The 17,923-nt window shown below is 37.0% G+C and overlaps 1 protein-coding gene across 1 annotated transcript in view; it reads left to right on the forward strand.

Annotated features, from left to right (window-relative positions):
* The window catches only part of ELL2 (elongation factor for RNA polymerase II 2), a 96,950-nt gene that overhangs the window by 71,891 nt on the left and 7,136 nt on the right, over positions 1-17,923 (forward strand). The window contains 5 exon segments of the mRNA XM_078153119.1: positions 4,421-4,545; positions 4,715-4,808; positions 7,848-7,956; positions 7,959-8,441; positions 11,506-11,572. Coding sequence (XP_078009245.1) covers positions 4,421-4,545; positions 4,715-4,808; positions 7,848-7,956; positions 7,959-8,441; positions 11,506-11,572 — 878 coding nt within the window.

Below are 17,923 nucleotides of genomic sequence, written 5' to 3' on the forward strand. Positions count from 1 at the left end.
ACTATATGATTCTAGTGATTTGTGATTCTTGACTTCTGACTCACTTGAAACCATAAGGTGTAATAATAGTAGGAGAGCCTAGGCAAAGCAGGGATAGAAGAAATTCATAGGAAATTAATTTTCTTTAAATTAGCCATGTAAGCCTCCCATCCTCTCTCCCTGCCCCCAATACACAGCGTTATTGATTTCATTTTCGTACCTTTCATAAGTAGAATAGAAGTTCCTTGAGGGCAGAGCCTGATTCAATTTTGTCTTTTTGTCCCCAGTGCTTTGCATTGAATAGGAACTTAAATACTTAACTGTATCAAATTATACTTAATTGAATTAAATCTAGTATCTGTACAGCTCACAATATATTGGTTAAAATTTCACTGCCTTTCCTTTCTCTCTGATGTCCATGGAAATGGATAGTAAGCTTACCCCAAAGGACATGTAAAGGATGGAAAGAGAAAGATCAAGGGATTGTCCACAAACTGGTTAATCATCTCCTGAATAATAAAGTTGAAAAGCTGCCTAGACTAATCCTCTTCCTTCTCTGCCAGTGGGGATGTTTGCTGATTTGTTGCTCAACCTGGTTGTTATAAGTCATCCTTTGAAAGTTGTTGATTCATTGAGCTCCTCAAACTAAACCGTAGCTGAGATGATTATGCCTCAATTTAAAATTAGCTAAATATTTTTGGAAACTTTGATAACTTGTTCCTTATTCAAATAACATGTATGACTTTGTTCTTAATTTTACCTCATAACTCTATAGAGTTTCCTGGCACGGGAAAAATCAGCTCAAATGTTAAGGTCAGACTTATGCTTAGAAAGGAAAGCACTAAAGCTTTCTTATAATTCAACCTCAAAGCAACTTTCAGTAGGCAGATAATCAAAGCAAAAAAATCACTGGGTTTTCCTACTCAAATTATCTGGGCATTCAGGTTAGCTTTCTGTTTTGCTTTACTAGAATAAACTTAGATTTAACCTTTTTTTTTTAAACTGGACTTGTGATTTTATTAATGTGGAAGCTCCTTCTACCAATACATATAGCAGTTCCTCTGTAACTTACACTCTTAAGAAGTTGCCCAGGGTAGTGACAGGTTAAAGATTTGTCAGCATTTACACAACCTAGGGTGTTTGAAAGGCAGAACTTGAATCCAGGTCCTCCTGACTCCAAGGTCCACCTTTTCTCCACAGCACCTTTATGATTTAATGTTAAAATAACTGGTTTCATTTTCAAAAGAAAACATCAAAAATTATGATACTCTTCAAATAAAGGTTTAAAAGCATCTAAATATAAAAAGTAAATAAAAGATAACATTTTGACATACTTTTAGGACAATATCTTCTTTTCCTGTAAGTGAAAATAAAATTTCTGCTATTAATAACCCGAAGTTTGTTGATTCAATAGAGTCATGACACTCCTGCTTGTAAATCATACTGCAGCTTCCACCATGGCCTGAATGATTTTGGTTCTGAATCACCCTGTGCCTGTCACAGCTAGTGGTCAGGGTAGCCAGAGATGTAGCTACGGACGATTCAGGAGGAGACAGTAGTCATAAATTTCTTAAAGGATAGTGGGAAGCCTAAGCATTTCCTAATGGAAAACAAGAATTGCACTATATAAATCTGGTGACCTTGCATAAAAATATTGCAGATATAATTTAATGTTAACATATAATTTTTCTACCACAAAATTAATAGTTCATATTAGTTTTCACATCATTGATACAAATGGTATAATGAGGTCATATGCTGGACTTGGGATGACCTGTGTTTAGAAAATTCCTCTGACAATAGCTACGTGATCCTGAACAAGTCTATGAATCTCTGTGTGCTTCAGTCATCTCTCTAAGTCTAATCTACCAAGTCAAAGATGGGTTGCAATTTGTTTGGTGGAGGGAGTTCCTACACCAGGACTTCTTCCCCATATTACCAATAACAGGTCCTTCAGGTATTCATTTCTTGTCATCAGTGTATGAACGGTATAAATTTCAGCCGAGTTGCAGTGAGAGAACTGTTTAGTTAAGCATATTTGACAGGTGATTTGAAAATCATGAAAGGAAATCACAATCTCCCCCCCAAAAAAAGTAGATATTCCAATGTAGAATGTCAGTAAACTATACCTTTCATCTAACCTGGGATGGGGGGAGAATAACTTCTGGTAATTCTGGAAACCATGAATTTGTGTAGTCAATGTAATCACTGGATTGGTGAAAATAAGCAGATAGAGGTAAAAAGTAAAAAAATAAATTGATAAACTTATTTCCATATGGCTTTTACCTGTCCATTATTATATTATGCCTGTAGTGCTCCTGGGATGATTCTATTAGCTACTGGAAAATAGAGGTAGTTAGTTCAAATCTATTTAAATATCTGTGGAGGCTTGAGTAGTATATAGCAAACGTGTTTTCAGGCTTGGTAAAACATAAACATTAACAATGTAATCGCAGTGATTCTTCTGGGGTGAGGTTATTTCTGGACTGTGGCCAAAGGAATATTTTTTTTCCATATGCTTTTGAGTTGAAAATTTTTCTCCCTTTTCCTCCCCTCCACCCTCCCCAAGACGGCGCACAATCTGACGTAGGCTTTACATTTATATACCCGTGAAACATATTTTCACATTAGTGAAGTTGTAAGTAAAAATTAAAACCAATAGGAGGAACCATCAGAAAGATGAAACAAAACTCAACAGAAGGTAAAAATAAATGATAGCGATTCGACTTCCATAGTTCTTTCTTTGGATGTGGACAGCATTTTCCCTCCCGAGGCCTCTGGAAATGTCTTAGAGCCTTGTCATGCCAAGAAGGGTTCAGTTTAACAATCTTAGTCATTGCATAACGTGACTGTTATTGTGTACAGAGTCCTCTTGGTTCTGCTCATTTCACTCAGCATCAGACCATATAAGTCTTTCCAGGTTTTTCTGGTCAGCCTGTTCATCATTTCTTATAGCACAATAGTATTCCATTACATTCATATACCGCAACTTGCTCAGCCATTCCCCAATTGATGGGCATCCTCTCAATTTCCAATTCTTTGCCACCACAAAAAGAGCTGCTATGAGTATTTTTGTACATGTGGGTCCTTTTCCCATTTGTTTGATCTCTTTGGGATACAAAGGAATATTTCTTAATGTGAAAGTTTAATGACTTAATTTAATTCAAATGTGCAATTGTTTTGTGTCCTTATAAGGTGTGTGTGTGTGAGAGGAACATAGGTAATTTGAGAATTAACTCTGTTTGGAGAGTAATACTACTGTAACTAGACATATATAGATATTGATAAACATAACTGTTCCCATATACCAGAAATGCCTTTTCTCCTCATCTGTCCTAATGATATTTTCCTAAGTATCTTTGCATATCAGAATAATATAAGTGAAAAAGCCTTTCAGAAAGAAAACATTTAGATGCCCATAAAAGAAAAAAAAGTTTCTAAAATAAAGTGAAATAAAAATTAAAAAAAATAAAATTTAATGAAATCTACCATGTACCAAATTAGCCGTCTCTTATATGCTAATGCATTCAGTAGTGACTTTTAAGTGTAAATCTTAAAAGTTGCTACTGGTTCTATACTTTGTTGTGTATTTGATTATTCTTTGTGACCCCATTTGGGTTTTTCTTGGCAAAGATACTGGAGTGGTTTGCCATGTCCTTCTCCAGCTCATTTTACAGATGAGGAACTAAGGCAGACAGGGTTAAGTGGCTTGCCCAGGGCTCACACAACTAGCCAGGTTTGAACTCAGGAGAGTGAGGATTCCTGATTCCAGGCCCAGCATTCCATCCTCTCCACCACTAGCTGTCCGTGATTCTGTATTAGAAAAAGTATTAAGTAGCTTACAGTGTGAGGCAGCAAGCATTTACTAAGCACAGTGCCAGGCACTGGAGATAAAAAGAAAGGCAAAAAACGAAAGTACAAACAAAAAAGAAGCAGTCCCTGCTCCCAAGGATTTCCCAATCTAATGAAGGAGACAACATGCAAATAACTCAGCTGTTGTTGTTTGGTCGAGTAGTCCTATCTCACTCTCTGCCGAGAGAGTAGGGTGGTTCGCCATTACCTTCTCTAGCTCATTTTACAGATGAGAAAACTGAGACAAACAGGGTGAAGTGACTCACCCAGGATCACACAGCTACTGAGTGTCAGAGACCAAATTTGAACTCAGGTCCTCTTGACTCCAGGGTTAGCACTCATTGCACCACCTATCTGCCCCCAAAAACAATTAGGTGAAACATGACATGTGTGTACACACACATACACACACACACATACATACACACACACACACACACACACACACACACACACGTATGATAAACGTTGGGCTTTGAATGCCAAACAGAGGACTTTATCATTGATCCTGGGATCGATGATAGGAAGCCAGTGCAGTTTCTTTTACAGATTGGTCTAATGTCCTATATTCTTGTGTCCTATGCTGTAGGTAGCCAACCTGAATCCCAAGGACCTCTCTTATACCTTAAAGGATTATGTATTTAAAGAGCTCCAAAAAGATTGGCCTGGATACAATGAGATCGACAGACAGTCGCTGGAGTTAGTGCTGTCTAGGTGAGTTGTTTTGTTGCTTTTTAAGGAGAAGAATAAAATTAGGATGATAAACATTGGCAGTAATGTTATTTTGATCTGGGGAGTGGGGAGGAGAAACAGGGGTAAACTTTTCTCTTTAAAGTCTTGATGAAATCATTAGTGTAACCTGGAACGTGTGTGTCCTTTACAGAAAATTAAATCCATCTTCTCAGAATGCTACCAGCACCAGCGGTTCAGAATCTCCTATATGTTCTAGTAAAGATGCTGCATCTTCTCCTTCTCAGGTACTTCATAAAATCATAGAATCATAGAATGTTAGAGCTGAAAAGGACCTTGGAGATCATTGCGTCTGACCCTGATTTGTAGAGAATAAAGGAACTCAGGCACACAGAGAGGAAGTGATTGCTGAAGGCCACCCAGCTTGGAGAGGGGCCAGAGCCAGGCCTAGAACCCAGGTCCCTTGGCTCTCAGTCCACTGCTCTTTTTCACTCCCAGTGGTGTCCTAGCAGGAATGCTTCACTTTGACCCTCTGGTGCAACGAACAAAACAGAGTTTTGCGGTAGTTGTTCTAAAGCTTAACTATCATAACAGGATTTTCTTCTATTCCATTTGATAACTGACTAGGTGGCTCACAAGTCCCTCCCAGCCCCATGATTCTGTGATTTACTGTAGGAAATTCAGGAAATTTAATCTTAACTAGAAACGTGTATAACTTAAATTTTTTTGAAACCTTTTTAGCAATTTTCTTAAGAGCCTTAAACAAAAGGTCATAAAGAAAAAAGATTACATACCACTACTTAAAGAAAGCTAAATTATATCAATCCAGAAGGTGGCTATTTATATTACAGAGCAATTATTTGTTTTGTAAAAGCATTCATCTGAATATTGTTTTTAAAAATGAATTTCCCTTACTTGAATATTTAAATGAAGGTATACTCTCCTTGGGTATAGGCTGACCTACTGGTGAAAATTGCAACCCCTCAACACCTCAGCTTGATTGATTCTTAGCCATTTCTTTATAATAAATACTCTGTAGATAATCCACTTAAACTGCTGGAGGCCTTCCTTAATACATTTAAAGTCTAGTTCACTTTTTAGAGCTTTATTTTCACACCTTTTTCAGGAAAGAAAAATACCAAGTTTGCTTTTAATATGCTTGTAGGTTCAAAGAAAATATTTTCCCATATGTTCCAGGGGTGAGGAAAAGATGTTGAACCTGAATTACAGGACAATAAAAAATTTGATGTGCTTTTTTTCTTTTCTTTTTTGTTTTTGTTTTTGTTTTTGTCTTTAAGCATTAAGTAAGAGGATCACTGTTATTAGAAGTCTGTTACTGAATGGAAGGAGCAAACAAATATTTGCCATGCTTCTCAACCGCCAGAGGCCAGTCAGGTTGTAACTTTTCTGAACTGGGGTGTCCCAGAGGATCCCCTTTGGCTTGGAATTACACCCCAGTGGATTTGGCCTAATCCTGAGGGAGATCAGAGCAATTCTGGGTTAAATCAGAACCAGTCTGCCTGAGGTTGAACATAATCTATTTCTGCCCAAGACTTGTGAAGCAGCCTCAAACAAATTTGATCATTCATTCTTGGCAGCTGACCCAGATCCCTGGTGGTACTGATGACCAGAATAGACCTCCCACTCTCGGCACACATGCCCGGTACTGGGAATAGAAGTGACCTGTGGCAAAAAGTAATGAAGCATGCCTTGGGTTTAATGGCAGCTTGTTAATTCATCCTCATCATTATCCCTGGTGCATAACTTCTCCAAGCTCCTTGTTAAGAAATTTACCTTCAGCTATTAGGAAATGTTGGAGATGTGTTGTGAGGAGCATAAGAGAACAAAAAACTTGAATTTGTGGCTTTACCCACATAGCAAATAGCTGTTATGACACTACTTATACTCTGATCTAATTATATACTGAGAACGATTTGATACTTCATGGTGGCAAATAAATGGTGTTAAATTCTGTGAGAGAGTAGGTGAATGAATTGGTTATTCCTTATGTTGTTTGTATCACACGCGAAGCCTATAGTATTATATTACCTTTCATTTTAAACCTGTAACTTGTACTTTGAACTGCCTTGCTTCACTTTTTACTTAAAGCCCATCTTTTCTACATATAGTAAAGGGGGTTCTTAATCTTTTTTGTGTCATGAGCCCCTTTGACAGCCTGGTGAATCCTGCAGACCCTTTCTCAAAAAGATGTTTTTAAATACCTGAAGGAAATGCTAAATTTCTCTTAAAGGTTAATGAAAATAGACATGTAGTTTTTATCCCATCCAGCTTTATCAACTCTCTGAAATCTACCCATGAACTCCTTTGGGATCCATGGACACTAGGTTAAGAATCCCTGGTGTAGACAGATCCATCTATATCTTTGTGACAGTAGATATTCTCCTGATTGAGTCAAAATCTTTCCCTATCTTTTTTTCTGACGTCACTTAGATCTCTCCTATAACCTAAAAACACCTTTGTGGTGCTGTGGATAGAGCACTACATTTAGAGTCAGAAATATCTGAGTTCAGATATGCCCTTAGATACTTACTAGATATGTGGGCACATCTCATCTATAAAACAAGGATAGCAATAGCACCTATTTCCATGGGTTGTTGTGAGATCTTTTTATGTCACATGAAAAAATCTAAAAAACAGAAGGAAAAGGGCATTGAGGAGAAGGAGAAAGACCTTAAGACAAAAGATGAAATTGCCAAGCTAAATGTATTTGTAAAGCACTATGTAAACCTTGAAGCATATATAAATGCTAGTTATTATTTATGATTATAATTTAGTGACAATATCACTTCCTACTCCAAGACAGATGAAATAATTGCTACAAGCCATAATGTTCATTTTAAAGCTGGAACGTTTTCACATGTTAGGAGAGAGACTAAATAAATGTTGGCCTGTTGCCTTTTGCCAGGTCTTGTTAATTCTCACATGGTGAAATGGTATAAATTGCTTCCTCCTCGAACTGTCTAAAACTAGGTCAGCTGTGGCCAGCAGAGCTTGACTACTAGCTTTATTTAGTGCTGTTACTAGGCCTAAGATCTCTGTGACAGAGGCATTTACAGAGAGGTGGTGATCTGATCAGATGGATCTGAATACCATCTAAGAAAAATGTCCATGCCAGACTGCTAAATGACATTCACATTTATTTTTTATTGTTGCTGACACTTGAGGAAAAGTTAAAGTTGCACCCTTGGCATTAAGGTGTGAGCAAGGCTGTTCTACTGGATGTGCATTAACCTATCATTTAAATTTTGTGTTCCATCTTTGTGCCAATTAGCCTGTTTTGTCTTCCTTCCTGTTATGTTTTTCAGAAACGCCTCTTGGATTCAGATTTCATAGATCCTTTAATGAATAAAAAAACTCGGATATCTCACCTAACAAATAGAGTTCACCCAACATTAAACGGTCATTTGAATTCCACCATGAAAAAATTGCTGTGGCTCCACCACCACTACCACCACCTCCTCCTCCTCCACCACCTCCTCCTCCTGCAGCTGCCGCCACCCCAACTCCACCACCTCTTCCTTCAACCCACCTTCCAGTTTCAAATCCTCCTCAGACTGTAAATTCTAACTCCAATTCCCCTAGCACTCCAGAAGGCCGGGGGACTCAAGACCTACCTATTGACAGTTTTAGTCAAAATGGTAGCATCTTTGAGGACCAGCAGGACAAATATACCTCTAGGACTTCTTTGGAAATCCCACCACCTGATTCAATCCTGTTGAAGTGTCCAAAGCCCGTGGAAGAGAAACATTCAATGTCACATAAAAAATCTAAAAAAAAATCTAAAAAACATAAGGAAAAGGACCAAATTAAAAAACAGGACATTGAGGAAAAGGAGAAAGACCTTAAGACAAAAGATGAAATTGCCAAGCTAAGTAACTCCAGTCTGGATTCAAATGAAGGTATTTGAAATTTCTGAGAAGATTATTGTTTTAAAGCATTAATGTGGGCATGCTGGTGGGACTTTAAGAATTACTGGTTCCCAGTGAACTACTGTTGGGGGAAATGGGGTAGGGTTTCTTGGGTTTTTTTCCAAGTGACCTCCACTTCTTTAGTTAAGTCCTTATCTTGACCACATTTTTCTTTATGGCAAATTCTAACCTTTTTCTGCATTGTCTTTTCTACAGTTTCCTTTGAAAATACTTTTTTTTAAAAGATCTTTAAATATGATTTTACATATGCAGTATTTTGGTAATAAAACAATAGGGTTAATGTTGTCAGTCCTCCCAGGAATGTCCTTTTAGCCCTCTTCTAGAAAGTAGGTCTTATTGAAGCTTTATAGGACGTTTTAACAGCTATAAATGTTATTTTTAAACTTATTTAACAAAAAGAATATTTATTAATTACTCTTCCCCCAGAAAAGAATATAGCTACTATAATTAGCATTAGAGGTGAGAAAATATTTTTTAAAAATCTTTGGAACTTGCAACTTAAATTAAATTTGAGGATTCAGAATGTCACCTCTACTCGGACTTTTGCCAATTTTCCATAAGTTACTATTTTATTAGTTTGATAAGTCTTGTACAAATGTTTTATATTACAATGGTCTTGTATATCAGAAAAGTAACATAATTAAGAAAATTCTGGATTTCCATTAACCTAGCTGTTTAGGGGTAACAGAAATGCAAGGGATAATATGCATAGGTTTCTTTTATCCAAACCTAGATCAAATGTCCTCTTTTCCTAAGAACCATAAGAAGTCTATATGTTCTGGCAGAAGTTTAACATTGTAAAATAAAAGAAAAAGAAGATAGGCTACAATGCTCAGATTCTTATAATCTAGCCAAGAGCTCAGATTCTTAAAATCTGGCCCACTTGCATTAGCGATATAAATACTTAGATACCCAATATGATGGATGTTCTAATAAACCTTGTCTTTAGCTGAAAAAAAAAAGACAGGCTAAAAAGCCCCATTTAGAGAAAACATTAAGCTAAAGTGCTGTAATTCCCACAATAGAGCTTTCCTACGGTGCTTTTTTAAAGTCACTGCATTGAACTTAAAATCTGATAATAATATAATTCAGTTTTTTGCTTTTCAAAAGGAAATACTAGCCTTGTGGAGTTACTTCTCTAACAGTTGAGGTCAGGCTCACCAAAAAATGGAAGAATCCAAGCCCATCTTTCAATCTTGTAGCTAATTATAAATGCAGGAGATGACTAAGACAAAATTTCCCAGAAAAATACTACTTTTGTCAAGTGTATGAATAAGGTTTTAAGGAGTGTCATGTTTTGCTTTCTATATTTGTGTATAGAATTAAAATGGTACAATTCTCTAATCTAACTTTTTTTTTTGCCATATGGTGCTCTCAGCAGTGAAAAGTCTGCAGAAGTGGTACAGTAGAATCTGTTTGTAGTAAAATTCATCATTAACATGAACTTGAGTATAATAAAATGTCAATATATGCCGTTTAAAGTACTTATGTAGACTCACAGCATGGTGAGTCTGAAGCAGGGGCCGTCTTCTCTAAACCCACAGTATTTAACTTAGGCAGATAAAAAGGAGGCATAAAAATTCAGTAACCTCAGAAGTGCAGGATTCAGAATTCATAGGTCAGATCTCTAAAAATATGCTGTCTCCTAATGTCTCTCTTTGCCTGCAAGATAGAATTCTTTTTCTAGCTTAATCTTGGTGTTGGGGTCCAGAGCAATTTAATACTTAGGGATACACTTCTGAGATGGTCAAGTCAACTCTTTACCAGCTCAGTGTTTCCTCAGAAATTCAGTAGGAGTCAGACTCTCTTTCCTTGACAGAGTCAGTCTTAGGCTTCTTGAAGTTTTTCAGTCAGAGTTTAGAGCCTCCAAGGACTAATCCTACTTGGAGAAAAACAAGAGAATTTAGAGTCACGGCCTGAATTTGGTTTGAAATCAGTCTCCTTTTAATGACCAGAGAAAGGGACCAGATGATAAGTACTCAGGTATCCACCAGGATGTAATCTCCTTTGCTCACAGAGAGATACAAGGGATAATAGTCACAGGTTACCTGTTTTTTATGGGTTTTGATTTGTTTGTTTTTTTATATCCAAACCTTCCTCAACTATGCTTAAGAACCACAAACTTATAAAGTCCACATGCTCTGGAAGGAGAGCTCTGCATTGTAAGGGGGTGGAGAATGAATATGAAATTGCAAAGTGTTCACTTTTATTATGCAAAGAAGATTTAAGTTTTGCAAGCAAGCAAGTGGTAGAGTATTAGTTTATTAGCCTCACTTTACTTTGGATGGCACAAATTTACTCTATTAAAAGAACCACTGAACATACTCTTGGAAGATAGTTTACTCAAATGGAATACTGTGGGGATTTTATACACTTTCATGACAGTCCTCAGAGACTTACACATTATTTTTTCTTTTCTTTCCTTTCCTTTTTTTAAAGCTGTGTTCGGCATTATGAGGTTAGTTCAGTATGCATTAGGGCATAGCACTGCCTTATTTTAAGTGTCTTAAAACTGATGGGAAAACTTCCGACACAATTCAGCAGACTTCATACTCCTCCCCATCTCCCCCCAAAAAGGATGGCAGTAAAAATACAGTGACTAAAGCAGTCTGCTACCTCACATTATTGTCTTGTCTGTCTTGTTCAAATCCCATGAAAATTAGATGTTGATGTAAAACTTGTATCTCCAATTGTTTCACTGCATCTGCCACCACAGTACTTGAATGCTGTGCAGATGCCACAACTTTTCTTGAAATAATAGAAGATTGACCTTGGGTTAAAATTGGATTCCTTTATTGTGCAGACACTGCAGTAGCCAATGCACTTTCAACGCCTGGTATTGGCCATGGTAGAGCTAGTCATATGGCCTCTATTGTTCATGTTCAATTGTATTCCTTGCTCACTGTTGCTTATTGAGGTGGCAGAATAGAATTTCTAGGAAGAGTGTTCTGGGTGCTTCTGATTTGGATTAGAATTCGAGGTTTATTATGACCATATTAGGTGATGAGCATATTAAAATTCTGTTTCTTCTTAGGAGTTGAAGAGGTTTGCACTGCCTCCACAGATCCTTCATCAGCTATTGAACTACCGGATTATTTGATGTAAGTTGAAATGTCTGCCACCAGAGAATGGTAGTGTGGGGCTTAAAAGTCTGCAAATTCTCTCTGCATGACTTCCAAATCAGAAAATTTAAGAAGGCTTAAAAAATAAAATACTTGGACAATTTTTTCCCATTAAAAGACTACCCCTAAAAAGCTGATATTTCTTAAATTAGTCCTGCCAACTAACTTTCCTGGTTAGGCATGTAGTACCGCCCCATCCTTCTTCTGGGCTGTTCTTCTGTTCAATAGCCTTTAAGTGTACAAGAATCCTTCTCTTTGTTCCCATGGGTAGAGGAAACATTTGAATATGGAAGAATTTAGCTCTCCAATACTTCAAAGCTGACAAGCCTGACTTAGTCAGGGGGCGGTCATTTTCTAGCCTCCCTTTGGGAGGCTTAGTTATTAGTAAATGTGGAATCACTGGGATTTACAGCATGCTTTTTAATTATATAAAGGACAGCAACACATTGTTTTCTTCAAAACCTGGAACAAACACTTAAAGGTCTGTCCTCCCTTTAAGATGAAGAAAATACTGAAATTTGAACAATGCCTGTATGGTCCTAATTCCTCTCTCTTTGGATGGATATATATGTGTGTATACATATATATTTATGATACCCCCTGCATATTAAAATGCTGAGTTGGGAATGTTATTATAAGCAGGAAATTATGACTTGAATACTTCCTTCTGCTTTCTATAGAATCACAGGTTCTGTTGAAGTAGAAAATAATCAAGCATCAGGGGGATGGAGAAATTGAGTCAGGCAAACTCTGTTCCAAATGAATTGTGAACAAATTTACAACATTTATGAACCATGAAAAGCTAAATGGAATTTAGGATAGTGTTTGAATGGACCTTTGCCACTGTCACAAGCTTATGTTAGATCAGGTCGGACTTTTGTGCTATCCAGATTTTCTAAAAACAGTTTCCAAAATAATTTATAATATATCCTTAGAGTACTTTAAAGTTCCTAATAATGAAGTGATTGCATTATTTTGAGTGAGAAACTTAATTATGAATGATAATTCCCTAAAACATAGGATAATAAATTTAGAGCTCAAAGTGACCCCATAGGTTTTCTCCAGAGGGGTCAAACTCATGGCCTACAGTGCTGCTGAGTGCAGTCAGGACCAGATTAAAATGCAATTGGGAGATATTTCACCAACAAATAAAAACACAATAAAGCATACACAATGTTAATATGTGGTTTTCTAAGTCTATGTGCATCCCACAGGGATTCTCATGTACAGTTTAGTGGTCCCCATTTCTACTTGAGTTTGAAGCCCTGATCTAATCCAGTGCCCTTATTTTATGGATAAAGAAACTGAAGAAAGTAAGGTGACTAATAAGTAGTAAGCTGAGATTTAAAGCTAGTTCCTTTGACTCCTCTCCTGATCCAGCATGCTTTCCATGCTGATTATTACTTGCATAGCTCAAAAGGCATGCAAGAAATAGTGCTAAACAATCCCTTTCGTTTGAATTAGTGTATGATTTTAGAGCTCTGTAGAGAAGCCTAAAAAAAAACCAGTAGCAGCCAGGACCAGATCTGCTGAGCTGGCACTCCAGTGCCTTTGACAGTCAGCAGTGCAGCACCAACAGCTGGTGAGACAGCACTGACTCTGTGACTAAAGAGGATGCTTTTTCATTAACTACAGAAATTGCACTATTCTTCATAAGTTGGCCACTCATAAGTTGGCCACTCTCGTATGATAAGTGACAGGACAGTATCATATCCTAAATTCTTTTCTTGTAAATGTTGGACTTACTGTGATGGAATGGTAAAGTGTACTTTCTTATACATTGGCTATTGGTGTGTGAAACCAACCCCTCCTCCTACTGTCCACATAACTAGTGATGATAGATTCATTGTAAAGAATGTGAAAAGATCCTAATTTTTTTTTTGTCTTCAGCATCTAATGGAAATTCAGGGCCATTTGTAACTACATTTTTTTTTCCAAAAGAAACCACAGTTTTAAGTAGCTCTTTTATAGTCCCTTATACATGTTTGTGTTGATGTTTGTGATTAACAAACATGTGCTGTTAACTTTTTACATATACATACAAAAATGAGTGAGGGATGAACGAGAAACGTTGTTCATGTCCTTTGGGTTTATATACTTTTAAGAAGTTTGATGCCCTAATCAATTAACCAACCATTTTCACATTGTGACTCAGGAAGCATTAATGAAGTACTTACTATTTCCCAAGCATTATGCTAGGCACTGAGAATAAAAATCCCAAAGTGAGATAGTCCCTGCCCTCAGAGAGCTGACATTCCATGGTGGAGGTCTGACTGGGGGGGCAGGGAGGGGAGGGGCACGGAGTGAGGTGGAATGCAGTATGTTCACAGACCAATTAGTGAAGATATTTACAAAATAGATACCAAGTGATGCATTAGGTTAGGAGACACCACAAACAGAATCAAGAAAGGCTTTTTGAAGGAGATGCCCTTGAGCAGAGACTTGAAGGGAGCTAGAAGCCATGGGGTAATCAGCCTAGAGCTGGCAGGTGAGAAGGGGAGAGTAGTCAGGGCATGGGAAGAGTGAGGGAGGCTATTCATAGGTACAGAAGTGAGAATCATGTAAGTGTCATATAAAAAGAACAGGAAAGGCATGCAGCTTGGCTAGAGTATAGAGTAAGTGAGGGAGGGTAATCAATCAAACCTATAATCAATCATCTTAGAAAGATAGGCTGGAGCCAGTTTGGGAAAAGCTTTACTAACAAGTAGAAAAGGTTGTGTTTTATCACAGTGGGGCCAGGAGCGCTCCTTGAGCAGAGTAGTGACATGGTCCAGCCTATGCTTTAGAAATATCAACAGAACAGCTTTGTGAAGGATGGAATGACTGGACTGGAGAACCAGAAAGCTGGTTTGTCCAAATTAGAGGTGATAGCGACCTAAGTTATCCTAGCTGCTATATGAGAGAGAAGGCACTGGATGTGAGAAATATTCAAGAAACAGAATCAATAATACCTGACAGTAATGCCTTGGATATGGGGGAAAGGAGGATAAGTGAAAGTGAAGAGTTGGATGACTAGAAGAGTAGTGGCACCCTAAACAGAACCAAAGAAATTAATTAGGAGAAATAGGTATAAAGAAGGGGAGAATGATTTCTTTTTAAGAGGTAGTGAGTTTGAGGTGCCTGTGGAACACTTGGTAGTTGGAGATGCCTGACTAGAGCTCAGGAGAAAGATGAGAGGTAGATATGGAGATCTGAGAGTTGTCAGCATAGGGAAGATTGACTCCATGAGAACTGATGAAATCACTGAGAAGGTGGTGAAAGAAGAGGCCCAGGACAGAGGTTTTCAGGTAAACTGACACACTGGGGATAGAACTCAGAGATAATTGTGCAAAGGAAACTCAGAAGGATCCATCCTGCAGGTATGACTAGAACCAACATAGACCACCATCCTGAGAAAAAAGTATTTGTCATAAGGACGTGGTGGTCAGCTGTGTCAGTGTCAGTTTTTCTTATCTCTAGTTTCCATGGACAAAGTTAGTGGACAAATAATTCCCCCATAATTCTAAACTTCATCCTAGCTAGAATTTTTAACCTAACTAAATACTTTTATATGGATTTTTAACAATTAGCAAAGTGAATGGGGGTTAAACTGCCTTTCTCTTCTGCTATCCCACCTCCTCAGTCTTGCTAACTTCAGGATAACAAAGTATCTCAAAGACTGATTGCTTTTATTTTGCCTCCTTTTTTTTTTTGACAAAGGACAATTATCTCCTACTTGGTTAATCATCTCTTTAAAAACTGGGAGTTGGCCACAAGAAGCATAATTTATATTGCGTGTTTTATTGCTGTTTCTTGTCTGCTCTAATACCACTTTAAATGTCATTCTTGAAAAAAAAAAAGGTGAGCTTTTTTTTTAATTTTAAGGACATTTTTTAAAATGTTTAAATAGAAGTTTAAAAATACTGACAAGACCCTAAAGTATGTAATCAAACATATTCCTAATGGCTTGGAACCACTAAATAAGATAACTTAACTTTAGCTGGAAAGCATGAATCTGGCAAGGGTTAAATATTTTAAATGATGAAATAAAACTAAACTGGATGTTTTGTGTAGCCATTTTGCCTATTCTCTTGATATTCCCAGTAAATTCTCTTCTTTTTTTTTTCTGGGCTCCCTCTGGTGTGCAGTCAAAGCAATCCACTTGCAATAAAGACTAATTTGCCCCTCCTTGGCAGTTCTGGCCAGCAAGATGGCTTGAAGTTGGCATGGCTATGCTATCTCAGTTACACTGAAATTAAACTTGCATACCAACTCAGCATGAATAAATATACTAAGTGGAGCATTAAATCACTATTTCCTGTAGCATCTGTAGTATATCCATTACAAGGAAATCGATAGGATCATGTAATAAATGAAGTTGAATGTAAATCAGGACATTTTCCTAGGAAAGCAAATTAAAAGTAATCTTATGTTAGGGAGTGTAGTAATCTCATCTTAAAATGTATACTATAGGCTTCCAGATACCCTCCATACACTGTGACATATAAGTGTTTTCAAAAAACTGAATTCAGCAGTCAATAAAACTTCGTCATTCTGATCCCTCAAAGTCATTATCTCTGAATCTCTATCAGGCATGATTATAATCCCTGTGTCTTCTCCCTTTCTGCCTTGGAGAATAGACTTTGTTCTGGGTTTTGTGTTTTTTTTTCTTTTTTTTCTGTGATTGTTAAATGAACTATAAATAACACTTCTTTTATATCCTATGGATGTGTCTACAAAAGGTACGACATAATTAAGATGCAAAACTGCACCTTATGAAATACTTGTAGTGCCGGCAACTTCTTGAAGAGCTAACGAAGAACTTCTTTTGTAAGAATCCCTAACCTTTTATGTGTCATAGATCCTCTGGCATTCTGGTGAAGCCTGTGGACCCCTTCTCAGAATAATGTTTTTAAATACATATAAAATAAAATGCACAAGATTAGAAAGGCAACCAATTATGCTGAACTGCAGATAACAATTTTTTTAATTAGGTTAAGAGCCCCTGCTCTGTTATAAAATATAATAACATTATTATTCTGGTTATATGCTAGCATCCAAATTCCTCATGACTTTATTTTTTAAATAAGTTTTTATTAGTATCTTCTGTTTCTTACATCATCATGGTTATCCCAAGTATCCCTCTCCTTCCCCTCTCAGAAAACTGTCCCATATAATAAGTAGCATTTTTTGAGAGCAGAAAAAAATCAGCACAGCTGATCAATATGTTAAAAGGGTCCAAAAACATAAACAATTTGTAACAGCTGGGGACCCACAAAGGGTTTCTTTATCCATAAAATAAGGGCATTGGATTAGATCAGGGCTTCAAACTCAAATAGAAATGGGGATCACTAAACTGTACATGAGAATCCCTGTGGGATGCATATTGGCTTAGAAAACCACATATTAGCATTGTGTATGCTTTATTGTATTTTTATTTGTTGGTGAAATATTTCCCAATTGCATTTTAATCTCGTCCTGACTGCACTCAGCAGCATTGTGGGCCATGAGTTTGATAGCTCTGGAGAAGACCTAGGAGGTCACTTTCAGCTCTAAATTTAATGTCCTATGTTTTAGGAAATTATCATTCATAATTAAGTTTGTTTCTCAAAGTAATGCAATCACTTCATTAGTAGGAACTTTAAAGTACTCTAAGGATATATTAAATTATTTTGGAAAGAGTGTTTTTAGAAAATCTGGATAGCACAAAAGTCTGACCTGATCTAAGCATAAGCTTGTGACAGTGGCAAAGGTCCATTCAAACACTATCCTAAATTCCATTTAGCTTTTCATGGTTCATAAATGTTGTACATTTGTTCATAATGCATTTGGAACAGGGTTTGCCTGACTCAATTTCTCCATCCTCCTGCTGCTTGATTATTTTCTACTCCAACAGAACCTGTGATCCTATAGAAAGCAGAAGGAGGTATCCAAGTCATAATTTCTGCTTATAATAACATTCCCAACTCAGCATTTTAATATATGGGGGTATCATAAATATATATGTATACACATGTACATACCCACCCAAAGAGAGAGGAATTAGGACCATATAGTCATTATTCGTGTAATTTTGTTACATTTGCTTTTTATTTTTTGGTGTACAGTTGCTTTTTCTGTTTACATTGTTGTAATTATTGTGTGTATTGCTTGCTTCATTCTGAATCATTTCATATAGATCTTTCCCTGCTTCTCTGTATTCATCTCACACATCATTTCTTACAGCACAGTAATATCCTATTATGTTCATGTATCACAATTTGTTTAGCCATTCTCCAGTCAATGGGCATCTGCTTTGTTTCTAATTCTTAACTATCATAAAAGGTGCTGCTATAAATATCTTTGTGTTTA

This window comes from Phascolarctos cinereus, unplaced genomic scaffold, assembly GCF_003287225.1.
Source record: "Phascolarctos cinereus isolate Bilbo 61053 unplaced genomic scaffold, phaCin_HiC Scaffold_4;HRSCAF=312, whole genome shotgun sequence".
NCBI classification, from domain to species: Eukaryota; Metazoa; Chordata; class Mammalia; order Diprotodontia; family Phascolarctidae; genus Phascolarctos; species Phascolarctos cinereus.